At 41.6% G+C, this 15506-nt stretch overlaps 2 protein-coding genes and 1 long non-coding RNA gene across 16 annotated transcripts in view; 1 reads left to right on the top strand and 2 right to left on the bottom strand.

Moving 5' to 3' along the window:
- The window catches only part of RSBN1 (round spermatid basic protein 1), a 36747-nt gene extending 34423 nt beyond the window's left edge, over positions 1-2324 (bottom strand). The window contains exons 1-2 of one of the 3 annotated variants that reach the window (XM_020780585.3): positions 2174-2324; positions 1655-1805 (exon numbers count right to left, since the gene is read on the bottom strand). In XM_020780585.3, the coding sequence (XP_020636244.1) occupies positions 1655-1805; positions 2174-2236 (214 nt within the window). In that variant the 5' untranslated portion in view covers positions 2237-2324. Of the gene's footprint in view, positions 1-1654; positions 2153-2173 lie in introns of those variants that run through there. The other 2 variants (XM_020780583.3, XM_020780582.3) reach the window with 2 other exon arrangements.
- LOC140706558 (uncharacterized) overlaps positions 2287-15506 on the top strand; it is a 40286-nt gene continuing 27066 nt past the window's right edge. For both annotated transcript variants that reach the window (XR_012086245.2, XR_012086246.2), the window contains exons 1-2: positions 2287-2408; positions 11891-11973. This is a non-coding gene — a long non-coding RNA (uncharacterized LOC140706558). The remainder of the gene's footprint in view (positions 2409-11890; positions 11974-15506) is intronic.
- Positions 10844-15506, bottom strand: part of PTPN22 (protein tyrosine phosphatase non-receptor type 22) — a 52982-nt gene continuing 48319 nt past the window's right edge. For 6 of the 11 annotated variants that reach the window (XM_020780575.3, XM_020780571.3, XM_020780578.3 and 3 more), the window contains 3 exons: positions 12936-13013; positions 11308-11421; positions 10994-11131 (listed from right to left, as the gene is read on the bottom strand). In XM_020780575.3, coding sequence (XP_020636234.3) covers positions 11321-11421; positions 12936-13013 — 179 coding nt within the window. In that variant the 3' untranslated portion in view covers positions 10994-11131; positions 11308-11320. Of the gene's footprint in view, positions 11132-11307; positions 11422-12935; positions 13034-15506 lie in introns of those variants that run through there. The other 5 variants (XM_072997172.2, XM_072997173.2, XM_078393357.1 and 2 more) reach the window with 2 other exon arrangements.

Here is a 15506-nt window from a genome sequence, read left to right as displayed (position 1 = left end):
ACATAGCAAGTTATTTTACTCAAATCTGTACTCACTTCACAACTAAACTAGGCGGCCTACTTTAAAAACAATACATTGCCATAGTAATCTACAAAAATATGGATCATTGTTTCTTATCTAACGGTTATTCCAGTCACATCAATTAGTCAAAGGATCACATATCTGACAATGCACAAAGCAGCATATACGTTTAATATCTACCACACTGGGGACTATACCTAGTGCTGACATACTGCTTGAAAAAGTCCAGTTTTCATTCTTGCAGAATTTAAACTCAATACTGTGATTCCACTTTCACAAACTATTCCACAATCCATTATGAACAGGACTACTTGTGCAAAATTTTTCACTAGCAACTGGATATCACCAGCAAAATGTTTCCAAAACATTTTCTGCTAGCACAACACAGGATGCACTCTGGATTTTAAATGGGAATCTAAAATCTAGATCTGAATTTTTCTATGCATCCTTATGCTGAACACGGTGGGTTATACTCCTAATAGGTATGCACAGAGTTGTAGTAAATTAAGCTATCTCACCATCTCACTCTAAGATATTTGGCTATGTTGCTGTTAAAGTCCACATGTCAAGTCAAGCCACACTGAGAGCAAATATTCATGCCAGTGTAATATCTTTCTTAGATGAGCAAGGAGGCCATGGAAGCGTCCAAACTTTTTAAAGAAACTTTTGACTCTATTAATGAAGGTACACACATTTTTTAAGTTTTCTATTTGGCCAACACAGGTACTGTACTCTTGGGTTTTTGTTTTGGACTCTTGCTCTTGTATCAGGAGCTAAAACAGTAACACAGAGCAATAATTTTAGCAAAAAAACTTAAAAAATAGTTTTGCAAGATTATGCAATCCACCATGAATGAACATTCATGATAAAACAGTCATTTTTAGCATTCTTCTGTCTAAAGTACTGGTTCCTTTCTTTATTTATTGAATGTACATTTCTTTTGGTTTACAAACATGTCCTCAGTTCCTTTAAAACTGTCATAACCAAAAACAATAGGTTATTTGCACAGCACTAAGGTTTCAAGGAATGGATTACCATCTGCTAGAATCAAGACCAGCAAGTTAGGGAATGGTCTTAATCCAAAACAGTTCAGGTAGTACCAGTGTGAGCAACAGTTCCTCCTTCACAAAAGTGGCAATTAAACACATCATTATTCATATCTGGAGAAAAAGCAGCGCTTAAACACACAGCAAACAAAGATGGCTAAGAGAGTAACAACAAAGCACAGGACATTACGTTGGTAAAACAGCAAAACGGCAAAGCCCCTCCGACAGGTGCACCGCAGTCCGTAAAATCACTGGACAACTCGAAGTTGCATAAGAAAGGTTCACCTTTGTGCTCCAGTACTAGCCACGGGCACTATCATTGTTATTGTCCCAAGCTCACGACCCTCCGTGAATTTTTTCAGTGGCAGCCTAAGCAAGAAGGTTGACATTCAGAAGAGAAGCTACCAGAGATGTTTGGGGGAAAAGAAGAACGTCCGACAGAGGGTCACGATAGACCTCATAGGTGTTGGGCTCGGCAAAGCACCAGCTAAGAAAAGCAACCCCAGCTTTCTGCCCAGGCCAGCCCTGAAGTCGGCAGCCCAGGGAAGCACGACCCCAGGCCCCTCAGCAACTCCCGTTTCGCTCACCTCGCTTGCTGGGCCGCCCGACCGCCCCGTCGCCAAAGCTTCCCCGCCTTCCCTTGTGTGGTTTATCCCCAGAGGAGCGTCCGGGCTCGGAGTCGCCACTGTCCGGGCGATGCCGGTGTCGGTGGTGATGCCGCCGATCACAATGCGCGGCCTGGGGGGAAAGGGTGAGGGGAGAGAAGGTGAAGAGGCCAGCTGTGGCGGAAGCCACGGCGGGAGCTGCCGGGAGGCCAGTTACCGCGGCCGGCGGCAACGTCTCTGCCCGAGAGGGCCCTACCAGGAGCGGCTGCTGGCCATGCTTCGCCCTCTTGCACTCTCCGACCTCTCCTGAGGGGGCCTTCCGCTTCCTCCCTCCTCCCCTCGGGCGGCCAGGTCGGTCACCAAGGGGAAGCGAAGGCGTCTCTTCCGCGCCCCGAGACACGGTGCGCACTGAGGCGACCTGCGCAGCCATTTCGCCGTCTCCCTCACACACATTTAAATGGCCCGAACGCCAACAGCCGCTGCGCAAGCGCTAACTCATACCTCCTGGGAAATGTGGTCCAAACCGGCACGTCGGGAGCTGTAGTTTTCGGCAACGAAGCGCATGCTCGGCCTCGCACAGCTTGCTGGGAAAAAAGGTTGCCATTTCGGCAAGGACTGGTTTTCGTCGGAGTGGCGCGTGCAGGGAGTCACGCAGGGCGGCCGAGTCACGTGGCTTGTCCGCTGGCTCGAGAGGAAAGGCTGAGCGGCGGGAGCGGCAGCAGCGGCACATGCGTGGGTGGGTGACAACCGCAGTTCGCACGTTAAGCGGAGCCGGTCTGCGGGGAAATGTAGATACGTAGCTTAAGAGGAGGAGCTGGTTTCGAACGGCAGGGAGAATGCCTTTAGTTATCGTTAAGTAAACAGCCTGTCCCATTTTACTGGAAACAAGGGACAGGAGTTCCACTCCAGCTGATGTTTGTTTTAGCGCTGGGGATTTATTTATTTGGTGATGTTTTTACTAAAACTTTGGCGCACAAGCATTTAGATTTACTGTTCCTTTTTCTAGTTTTTTAATTTTTCAAAATGGTGTTAAAAGACAAACAGTATAATCGACTATTATAATGTTAACTCGCCCAAGCCACTTCATAGGAAACTGGAAATGTGGCTGTCACTCTGAACTATTGTTCCCGATTAGAAGTCAGAGCCCTGTTGGATTTGAAGTAACACGTGTCTGTGTAAACAGTATCTGCGCTCCGCAGTTTTGTTGTTTAGTCCTTGAGTCGTGCCTGACTGTTGGTGACTCCATGGACCAGAGCACGCCAGGCCCTCCTGTCTTCCACTGCCTCCCGGAGTTGGGTCAAATTCATGTCAGTAGCTTCGGTGACACTGTCCAACCATCTCATCCTCTGTCGTCCCCTTCTACTTGCCCTTCACACTTTCCCAACATCAGGGTCATTTCCAGGGAGTCTTCTCATGAGATGGCCAAAGTATTGGAGCCTCAGCTTCAGGATCTGTCCTTCCAGTGAGCACTCAGGGTTGATTTCCTTCAAAATGGATAGGGTTGTTCTCTTTACAGTCCAGGGGACTCTCGAGTCTCCTCCAGCACCACAATTCAAAAGCATAAATTCTTCAGCGGTTGGCCTTCTTTATGGTCCAGCTCTCTAACTCTCTTAACTCCACAGTTACAGCAGTTCAATCCCACTTCAGTTGCTTTGGCCACATCCTGCGGAATCCTGGGATTTTTAAATTGACAAGGACAAAGTCTCTACTAGAGAGCTCTAGTGTAGTGCTCTCAAAACTAAAGTATCATAAGAACATAAGAAGAGCCCTGCTGGGTCAGGTCAAGGGCCCATCTAGTCCAGCTTCCTGTATCTCACAATGGCCTCACCAGATTCTTTTGGGAACACACAAGACAACTGGAAACCTGTCTCCTGATACCACTCCCCTACATCTGGCATTTTAAGGTGCTTTTCTTTTTAGTTAGTTAGGCATCCTTCAGTCTTGAAAGACTATGGTAATGTTCTCTGTATGGAAGACTTGGAACAGCGTCTAGTGTGTCTGAGAAGGCCAATTCAAGAGTGACAATCCTTCCACACTGAAGACAAATGCAATCTGTCCCCTGTCCAGCTCCCTAAGCCTGGAGATTATCAGTGCTTGAAAAATTTTAGAATGTTTCACCAGTCAGTCAAAAATTTTACCAGTCAGCATGACCGGACTATAGCCTTTCAATTTATTGGGTTTGGGAATCACTGATTTATACCTTCATATTTGAGTTGCTTTATTACCTGCGTGCTTATGGGGTCATGAAGCTTGTATTATGAATGCCTTTCTTTTGAATGTCTCCAGCATAAACAAAACTGAAAGCAAAAGTTTCTAGCCTGTTAAGGAGCCATGGTTCCCTCCCATCTCAGGATGTGTTCTCATTTGTTTGAATTTGGGAGCAGGGAATCTCCATATTCTGCAGCCTGGGACTACTCTACATTCTCCTGCAGAGCTATATCTCGAGGTACTGCTCATACTATCTTCTCAGGAGAAGAGGGTAGTTTTCTTTTTGCAATGGGAGGGGAGGGGAGGACTGCAGGTTTAGAGAGAGAGAGAGGCGGCGGGGAAAGAGGCAGCCAGGGAGGGAACTGTGACTTGTTTAGCAGCATTTTTCACTCATCACAGATGAGTGGACGAGTGCATTTTTCAAGCCCTGGGGTTCCCAAGTTTAGGTCTTGAGATATTCTTGAACTAAAACTCCCAAAAGTCTTAACTGCTAGCTGTCCTAGCCAGGATTTCTGGGAGTTGTAGTACAACATCTGAGGATTCAAAGTTAGAAATTGCTGGTCTAATGTACTGGTTCCCAAACTGAAGTACAGTGGTGCCTCACATAGCGAGGATAATCGGTGCAGCAAAAATTGCTACAAATCGATTTCTTTTCTATGCAATATAAAAAAGCCCATAGGAATGCACTGAAACCCCTTCAATGCATTCCTATGGGCTTCAGACTCACATTTAAACGAAAATCCTCCATACGGCAGTCATTTTCGCTACCCAGTAAGCGAGGAATCCGTCCGGGAAAACAGCAGGCGGCCATTTTTTTTACCCTGCGGCCATTTTGGAGCCGCCGATCAGCTGTTAAAAAATCATCACTTTGCGATGATCAGTAAGCGAAACGGTACCGATCATCGCAAAGCGATTGTTCCCTATTTAAAACATCGCAATGCGATCGCAAAAGCGATCGCAAAATCTTTGTCGCTATGCAATTTCATCGTTAAATGGGACGCCTGTTAAGCGAGGCACCACTGTACATATGTCTAAATAAGTCTCCAAGTAACATATCATAAGATTCTGTAGGATAAATCCATGATAATTAAAGCAGAAGTTTATTATAATTATGTAGTTGTGTAGGTCCATTCCATGGTAATAAATCGTGTATGGTTTATTTTAGGCTTTGAGAAGCTCATACATGTGGGCTGTCTAATACAGTATGTGTTTTGATGGGGCAAATGGATCTCTGTGGAATTGAAAACATTTTGCTTCAAGTACTCAACCTTGTAAGTAAAGGTATAGCCAGAAAGAACTAGAAAAAGCACAGAGGTTAAGCTTGGGGGTGCAGGCTAATATGCTTTGCCAAATAGATATAGCTATATTGCTTTTAAGATCTGTCATTACTGATGGAGATCCTTTCCTTCCTAGTTATGTACCATATAAATTGGTCCAGGAGTTTTTGAAAAGAATATTTGCTGCAAGGAGAAATGTTTTTCCCCTAATTAGTACTGTATACAGATGTCTGGTAACAGATGTCATGGTAGCTGTGTTTCATCCAATAGCATATTTTGTGCATATTTTAAGTTCTGTCCTAGATATCTTTGCAAGAGCCGCCGTTCATTCTCTTCATCTTGAAACTGTCAATATTCAGGTCTGTCTTCTGCTTTCCCTGGGTAGCAATCTCCTTCTCTCTTCATAGCAGATACTCACCCTGCTGTCTCAGAGCACTGCAGAACTCTGCTGTAACTCAGCTGGTTCCAGAAAACATTTGAAATTGAACGGATTGTACTTGTGTCATAAAGACACAACTGCAGTGTTCAGGCTGCTAAACTAGGTCACTCAAATCTTTTTGCAAATCACTGTCAGAGGGAGCTCTGTAGTTTTGTATTTTATAGAAGCTCTATGTTGGTAACTAAAGAACAGAGCAAAAGGATTAGAATCTGGCAGATACATGTCAACTCATCCATGTAGCAATCTGAGAAATATATTACTTCATATGTCATTATTGTTCAGTGTGATGTACTGGATAGAACAGTGTTTCCCAACCTGGGGAAAAAGCAGGCAAAAAGGAAAAAAAACTAAGACAAAAACATTGTCCCTTTCGTGGACAAGGGAACTTGTCCACGAAAGTTCACATTATAGCAGTTAGTCTTTAAGATGCCACAATGTTTCTATGCTTTTTTATTTTCTTTTTTCCTTTTCAGGTGCATTTTTAAGTAAAAAGTATCTCAAGAATGCTTTGCTTAGAGATTTTAAATGCTTTTTAAAATGTTTTAATTTTTTTAACTCTTAATTTTACTCTTGATATATGTTTAATTGTTTTTAATATTGTATTTTTATGGTATTTCAAAACTTAGGTGACAATGTATGGTACTGTAGTACTGCGACTAATCCCATGGGATTGCTTACTCGGGGATCCAAGCTAAAATTCAATGGTTAGTTAAGAGTACACAACATTGAACAAGAAGGGATGCACAACTGACTAACCATCTTAAGAATGCTTAATGGTATTGATTTTTTTAAAAGAAAAAACTTGTTTGGAGTGTTCCATTTCTTGTAAATATGAACTGAAAATGTTGCAGTACTAAGAGGAGATTGTTCATTCTCTTAGCTTTAGGATGTGCCACTTAGAGATACACAGAAGCAGAGTGCGTGTGATTCTTGGGGGGGGGGGTTACATACTATGAAGCGGGTGCTGCTGAAATTCACCCATTAACTTTTAGGTTCATCACAGAGACTATATTGCCCATCTGGAATCCTTTTGTTGTTCATGCAAAGTTGGACTTGACTTGCCATGGCTAATTACAGCTAATTAATGAGGTGCTGAGACACCTCAGTTGCAGAGTGGGATGTATGACCAGGTCCATGACTGAAGCTCAAGTACCTCATCAGTTAACTTCATCCGCTCCTGAAGGTTACACAAGCACAAATTAGTTTCTAGCTATTATTTTGAAATAACTGCTGATGGATATCCACACCCATGACATCACAAGGACCTACCCCTAACACTTCAGGTTTTGGCCCTGAAATGTTTGGGAACAAGATGTTGCTGACTTAGCAACCCAAAATCGCCACTCTTCCAGAAAGAGCAATCTGGATACTTTCAGAAAGCCTTCTGTGCAAACAAGGTCACAACAATAGGGAATGTTGCCTAGTAACCAGACAGAGCTAAATAAATTTCCTGTTTCATTTGTATTTTCTATACTGTATATAAAGAAGGCGTTTGCATTAGGTACTTTCTTGAGAACTGTGGTCTTCAGTTGGCAAAGCAACACAACTTTGCCAAGGATCCACACTATGATGTCAGATACTGATGCTAACAAAAGGATGATGACCTTTTGCAGCTGGGAAAGGAAAGCTCCAGATACACCAACTTATAAGAAGGATTTTAAAATTTAGTGAATGTAGAAAATGGGATCTGTATAAAAATTATTGTGCAATTTAGTACAAAGAGGCCATACTTCAAATGAAGAGAAAATGGACTAGTATACAGAGAATATTACTAGACATTTATAAGAAATTGTACTTTCTTTTGGTGATCCGTTTACCTAAAAGCATGCTTCAAAGAAAACATACAGTCTTGCACAAAAATAAAAGCTATTTGAGTATTCCTAAATCTGCATCTAACTCTGTTTCTTTTGTTAAAAATAACACAGTTAAGCATGTTTGTTTTTAATTACAGTAAATCCTTCATGGCAAAATTAAAAATGCAGCTTGTTTATGAACTGAGTAATTAAGAAAATCATGATTTGGACAGAGTACTGAAGCAGTTGGCAAGCACTCTGTTGTTTGAGTACAGTGTTTCCTATTAGCATCTGCTTGGTCTGGATCTTTCTGAATGAATGAAAGATACATTATACTTTCATTGCTTTATGATATCTTTTCTTAGTGTTTCCCATTGTTTTTGCACAGTCAGAGGGAAGCTGATTGAAGAAACCCCTTAAAAGAGCAGGCCAGGCCACAGGTTCAGTGCAGTAGCACTGTAGAGCCATGGAAGGGAAGATACATTTCACTCATGTATGTTCTGCTTTCTAAAAGGGACGTGGTGGGGTTGCGGGTTAAACCGCAGAAGCCTTTGTGCTGTAAGGTTGGAAGACCAGCAGTCATAAGATTGAATCCTCGCGACGGAGTGAGCTCCCATTGATTGTCCCAGCTCCTGCTAACCTAGCAGTTCGAAAGCATGTAAAAATGCAAGTAGATAAATAGGTACCACCACGGTGGGAAGGTAACGGCGTTCTGTGTCTAGTCGTGCTAGCCATGTGACCACGGAAAGTGTCTTCGGACAAATGCTGGCTCTATGGCTTGGAAATGGGGATGAGCACTGCGCCCTAGAGTCGGACACGACTGGACTAAGTGTCAAGGGGAACATTTACCTTTACCTATGTTCTGCTTTCTAATGAAGATGAATGTGATTCTACTGCCAGATCCAACACACATTCTGTTTCATTTCAGTTCCATTAAACTGCACAGTAATTAAAGTATTCTATGGTATCTGGTCAAACCGAATGAGGTTTACATAATTGCAAAGACTGTGTTTCTACAGATATGTTAGCCATCTTCATATATACAGAAGTGGGATAGTGGCTTCTTGTAAGGAGATTTCATGCCACTGCTTATTGTACAGTATTTGACTATATGAACTATGTGGATAATAACAATTATGTTACTCTTTCATCTGATTTTCCTGTCAAGGGAGAATGCTGACTAGATAAATGAAACACAGGTGCTTAGCCATACCTACATGGTTGGAGCATCCGGACACAACATAACTTCTGTATATCACACCACAGAGAACAGCTCCCACATCACTTTGTGGGAGCAATGTATGTGCAGTAAGTCTTTGTCCATGTTCAACTAAATCTGAAGTCATGCAGTCATAATCTTCTAGAAGATCACTAATACACTATAGTCTACAACAAAATACTGTAGTTTGTCACTAGTCGTGGTTAGATATTTTCTGTTTTTGAGGCAAAGAACAAGATAGTGCCCCACATGTTTCATATAAAGAAAACAAAACACCAGCTGAACATTTCTGCAGTGCTGATAATGGGTCATCGTTCTCCCCTGCATCTGAGGACATCGGGCTATGGTGGTTGTAGTGTTCTGGAGGTTTTTCTTCCTAATATTTCTGAAGATGCCAGCCACTGGTGAAACATTAGGAGGAAGAACCTCCAGAACACAGCCAAACAGCCCGAAAAACCTACAACGATTGGATCCCGGCCATGAAAGCCTTCAAGAATACACCAGGCTATCTTAGGGGGCACAGAGCAGGCTGCATTACACACAGTTCTCTCTCCCAAGACTTTGCTGCTCACTTGCAGCCTCTGCCACTTGAAGCAATTACAGTAGGGTCAGCCCTCCTGCCACATGAGTAAATGCTTTGATTCGTATATAAACACTGGGAGGAGGGCGTAAACATTTTTCTGTCAAAAGTGCTCTCATATGCTGTTGGGGCCCCATTCTCTTGTCTGGCAGTTTCTTGAAGATAGCATCCTTTTTATCCGGAGGCAGTTCAGAAATGCTTTCACTGGGAGATGTTACAAACAGTGGTAGCAACATTCATGTTATAAGTACATGTTAAATCCTGTGGTATGAGAACAAAGTAAATATACCCCAAATTGAATAACCTGCCTAAAGATTTTCACATATACAACCTAATCTGCATTCTCTGATTCACTGTTTTTGTAATTCAAATTAGTCCTTGACCTACATGGCTGACTTAATTTTTTTCTTTTAAATGGAAACTAGGCCTTTATCTGTCAGAGTCTGGCATCTTAGTACAGAGAAAGTATAGAAATTGGCAAATCAAGAAGTATGTCATTGAAAGTTAAGTAACCTCTTTTCTCTCTCTTTTTTGTACATTGTCAACAGTAGATGCATATATGTGACAAATACAAGATACGTTCTGCCCTTCAATTTTGCAGAAATGTAGTCTATAAAAGTCGGCTGGCATATGAAATAAATATTTAATTTTAATTACATCTCCCACATTGACATTTCAGTAAAGGCTCTAGAATGTGTTTAAATTCTAGTAATAACTTTTCAAGTTACTGTTTTTCTAAAAGTAAAGGCTAGTGGTCAGTTTCATCTGATTTTTCACCTGTCTTTGCTTTCCTCTCTACCATTTAACTTCTCTCACTTATTTGAGTGTGCGTCTACAATGCAAATGCCTCCTCTTTTAGCCACCACTGGCATACTACTGAGAGACATTAACCTATTTTGGTCCCAAAGTTCTAACTCATTATTTCATTGTAGTAAATCTCAACGATGAGCAGTGAAAAGGCAAATAGGAAAATCCTCTAAATAGGTTCAATCTTGGCCCATTTTACAATCTGAAAAAATGGTGGCTAAAACATGAATACTGAGGGAATATATAATGGACTCCCAGTTATGAACATTGGGAAAACATCTACAGAGCTACTCAGGTTGTCAAGAATTATTTCCAAAAACCAGAACCATCTATAGGTTGGGAAATTACAGTTGTCATTTGTAGGAAAAATATATTCTATTTTAAAAGGAAGCAGCCAAAAGTGTCTGTTTGTTGATATTTCAGCAAAGGACATCTGTGGGTGCTTAGTGGCTGCACAGTTTGCACACCGGACACAGTAACAGTGTAGCAAAAGCACAGAGGTGTTCACCAGCCATTCCCTCATACCCACTACATTCATGCAAAGAGTGTCTCCTGTAACAGATTCCTTCCTTCCAGAATAAGCCTAAGGGCTCATATTTGCATTTCAGATATATACTTGAAATCTATGAATGACTAATAAATACAGCAACAGTGCCACTCTTTCATTACTAAGATGAGCCACATCATTGTTTGTAACTACACTTTACACATTCTGGGAGGGAAGCATTTCCAGGTTAAGAAGCTGTGGCTTCTGGGAAAGTTTGATCTCCAGCACTTGCTTCCATTTTATCAAACTGGACATGATTTTATCAAACTGGAAAGTGATTTTCAAAAGAACCAGGAACTAACACAGTTATCCCATTTATTCTGGATGCAGTCCAGTTCCCCTGAATAGATAAGGTGGTATTGCATACAGTCTCTGAGGGAAACAGACTCTCCTGTCTTTTGGCATTACAAGAAAGACTTTTTTGTTCAAAATCATTGTCCTGTTGCAAACGACATTGAGCAACCAAAGGTTGAATAGCAAGATAAGCCTGCGGTAGCAGAAACAAGGGCATCTATGAAGTTCTACTAAACGTTCCAATTTGCCGGAGGATCTCTTGGTCCTTTGGGTTTTGAAAATCGGTTAGCAAAGCCTGAAACACACAGAAAAGAATATTACGTGTTGCTGTTGCAATTTTAAATGAACTTGACATATAATTCTTAAACAACCATAATGTGAAACAGTATTTTAAAGTTTACACATAAAAATCACATAAGCAGGCAATCTGGCTAATTTAGCTAAGTGAATCTACAGTGTAAACACATGTACCATATTCTTAGGATCACTCATCCGGGAGCGGCCTTTTGGAAGAGAATGCAACTACTCTAGAATAAGTAGTTTCAAAATTCTTCATTCCAATGCCCTTAAGCATTTTTTCATGACCTGAGGAGAATCACATCAACATCTTGTTTGAATCTAGTAGAGCAAGAAGCACATCACTAACATCTACCCTGTTTTCCCCAAAGTAAGAACTTAACCTGAAAATAAGCCATAGTATGATTTTTCAGGATTCTCGTAATATAAGCCCTACCCCAAAAATAAGCCTGTTAAGTGAAACCCCACCCTCTCCTATTGTGCAGCAACCAAAAGAAGATGACATGACTGTATTTGAATAAATGTAGATTGTTGTCAATGAAAAAAAATTAAAAATCCCCTGAAAATAAGCCCTAATGCATTTTTGGAGCAAAAATTAATATAAGACCCTGTCTTATTTTCAAGAAAACACGGTAGAAGCTATGTGATGTGTGTTAGTGCTGTCCATCTGGCATATTGTCTGGGCACAGGGCATTTTAAGAGCTTTCACTTGCAAAAATTGGGATGGGGTAAAACAGCTTAATGTTATGTTTTTCAGGAAAGGGTGTCTGTGGGTGCTTAGCGCCTGTAAAGTTTGCAAGTCAAGACAGAACTGACAACAACCCTAATAAGGCTTTTAAGGTAAGTGGGGTATTTAAGGAGTGGATTACCAGTTCTACACCCCCTAGTGAGCTTCCATGGCTGAGTGGGTTTTTGATCCAAGTCTCCTGAATCCTACTTGGTCACTATCCGCTACACCAGGGATTCCCAACCCCTGGGCCACAGACAGGTACTGGTCCATGGCCTTGGAAGGACCAGGCTACCAGGACAGATGAGTGGCAAGTGAAGCTCCGCCTCCTGTCAGCGCCTTCCTATGAGGTTCTAATGCTGATATTGATCTGACAAGAGGCGGAGCTTCGCTCCTTGCCCCCACCCCTGCTGCTACCAGATCAGCCGTGCCTGTGGCATTAGAGTCTCATAGGAGCCTGTGCTCCTATTAGGTTCTAGGCTGCTGCTGATCTAACAGGAGGTGGAGCTGCAATTGCAGCTCACCTCCTGCCTGCCACGAATATCGCCCCGATCCTTGGGAGAATGGTCTTCAACTAAACCGGTCCCTGGTGTCAAAAAGGTTGAGACTCACTGCACTGCACTGCACAGATTCTGTCAAAACAGAGCTTAAGTAGAATGAATGTTTCTTGGTAAAATCCTTCACTGTGTCTTTTACACTTCCTTCTGCATTCATTGGTTCCATTCTTACAATGTTCCATTCTTGACCAATTTTGCTAAAAAACAGAACAGGTTACTGCTACACTCTGCAACAGATATGTCACTCTGTGCATTATGTGACAGGAAGTCTTGCTGCTGGTCAGCACAGTGAACAGCCCAGCAGGGGTTTTTCTTAGTGTTTCAAAATAATTGGAAATACCCTTAGAATTTCCCCCCTCTGAATCTACTATAACTTCACTAGTGATTTGATTTTCAGTACTAATCAATACAAACCCCTCGACGAAAAAATAAACCTTCAAACAAAAATCATAAACAGTCCTATGTCTTCATCATTAACAGAAAACAGAAATATAGTACTTTATGAAAAGCATACATACCAAAACTGAGAACAGAGGGAAAGTGATTTGCCTGCTCTGGACCAGTGGCTTTTACTAATGAAGATGGACCACAAATACCTAAAAATGAAAGGAAAGCCCTTAGCAGGTGTTAGTTTATCAATTTCTATAAAGAAAAATCCACAGGCTTCTTGCAGGCTATGTTACTTAAACTTACCTTTGAATGCAATTAGTACTCTAGATAGCGAATCAAATTTATACACAAATTTGAGGCCAAAGGAACAGGAACATGGCTGAAGGGAACGGCTGGATAAAACGGCAAGGTGGGCCGGATGTGACCTGCGGCTGTAGTTTGGAGACCCCTGATCTAGGACTTTGCTATACCTGTATCATAGTGCTCTAGGAGTCTAATGATCTAGAACTTTTCCTGTGTTTCACTTTTCTTTTTAATATTTACATGTTCATGCTCAAGTGTTAGCTTGCTAGGAAAGAGAAATTTAGTATGCTGCTGTTCAGACTTATTTTCTTAAGCATCATGTAGATTTTCAAGGCTGCTGTTTTTACACTCCTTAATTATTTTTGAACTTCACATATGAAGAATATCAAGCCTTGAAACTTTTTTTAAAAAAGTAACAAAAATGTCAACAAGAAACACAACAAATAATGCAGCAAGTTATCAATTTTGTTCTTCAAACAATGTTAACATATAATGATAAAACATTATTGGGGGGCATTATAGTAAGTTGTGCACTGTATTGCTTTCATACAGTAACTTTTGGCCCTTGTATATTGCTTTCTGCTCAGAAGAGTCCACTGGCCAGTAAAGCTGCCTCCTGCTGTTTGATAACTTACTACATGATCATATCAGCACCTAGTTATCCCTAATGTACCCAGCTTTCTCTTCATCCCTTTTTTCTTCAACAGTCTAATATGCACTATCCTCTTCTTCCAAAATGTATGGCTACTGGCACCTCTGTCCTTCCAAGCTCCAGCTGCCATGTTATCATCTTTCCCTTCCCAAGGTTTCAGAGCTTCTGATATTGCCTAGATTTTATTTTAGTACAATATTCAAGGGGCTGCTGGTCAGCTACTATCTCAAAAAGAAAGAAAGAAAAGAAAAGAAACCCCACTAATTGCATTTGTTTGAAGCATAGTAAACCTCTTATTACCCCTTCACGGATCGCTGCCTTGTCGTGGTGAAGGGGCCTGAGTAATTCAGAGAAGCTATGGGCTGTGCTGTGCAGGGACACCCAAGACGGACAGGTCATAGTGGGGGGGTCGGACTAAACGCGATCCACCTGGAGCAGGAAATGCGCCTAGAAAACTCCATAGACAGAAACAAAAGGCTAAAAGATATGACGCTGGAAGATGAGCCCCTCAGGTCAGAAGACGTCCAACATGCAACTGAGGAAAAGTGGAGGACAAGGACAAGTAGCTCCCGAGCTAATAGAGTGGTTGGGTCAAAGCCAAAAGGACACTCAGCTGTGGACATGAGTGGAAGTGAAAGGAAAGTCTGATGCTGCAAACAAAAATACCGCATAGGAACCTGGAATGTAAGATCTATGAACCTTGGTAAGCTGGATGTCTGTATGTGGTCAAACAGGAGATGGCAAGAAGAAACATCCTGGGTGTCAGTGAACTAAAATGGACAGGAATGGGCGAATTCAGTTCAGACGATTATCATATCTACTATTGTGGGCAAGAATCCCGTAGAAGGAATGGAGTAGCCTTCATAGTCAACAAGAGAGTGGGAAAAGCTGTAATGGGATACAATCTCAAAAATGATAGAATGATGTCAATACGAATCCAAGGCAGACCTTTCAACATCACAATAATCCAAGTTTATGCACCAACCACCATTGCTGAGGAGACTGAAATTGAACAATTTTATGAAGATTTACAACATCTTCTAGAACTGACACCAAAGAAAGATGTTCTTCTTATTCTAGGGGACTGGAATGCTAAAGTAGGGATCCAAGACATAAAAGGAACAACAGGGAAGTTTGGCCTTGGAATTCAGAACGAAGCAGGACAAAGGCTAATAGAGTTTTGTCTAGAGAACAAGATGGTCATCACAAACACTCTTTTCCAACAACACAAGAGGCGACTCTATACATGGAAATCACCAGATGGGCAGTATCGAAATCAGATTGATTATATTCTCTGCAGCCAAAGATGGAGAAGCTCTATACAGTCAGCAAAAACAAGACCTAGAGCTGACTGCGTCTCTGATCATCAGCTTCTCATAGCAAAATTCAAGCTTAAACTGAAGAAAGTAGGAAAAACCACTGGGCTAGTCAGGTATAATCTAAACCAAATCCCTTATGAATACACAGTGGAAGTGAAGAACAGATTTAAGGAACTCAATTTGGTGAACAAAGTGCCTGAAGAACTATGGATGGAGGCTCGTAACATTGTACAAGAGGCAACAACAAAAACCATCCCAAAGAAAAGGAAATGCAAGAAAGCAAAGTGGCTGTCCAATGAGGCCTTACAAATAGCAGTGAAGAGAAGGGAAACCAAATGCAAGGGAGATAGGGAAAGTTACAGAAAATTGAATACTGACTTCCAAAGAATAGCAAGGAGAGACAAGAGGGCCTTCTTCAATGAACA

This window comes from Pogona vitticeps, chromosome 4 (genome assembly GCF_051106095.1).
Source record: "Pogona vitticeps strain Pit_001003342236 chromosome 4, PviZW2.1, whole genome shotgun sequence".
NCBI classification, from domain to species: domain Eukaryota; kingdom Metazoa; phylum Chordata; class Lepidosauria; order Squamata; family Agamidae; genus Pogona; species Pogona vitticeps.
This window is presented reverse-complemented; position numbering and strand designations above follow the sequence as displayed.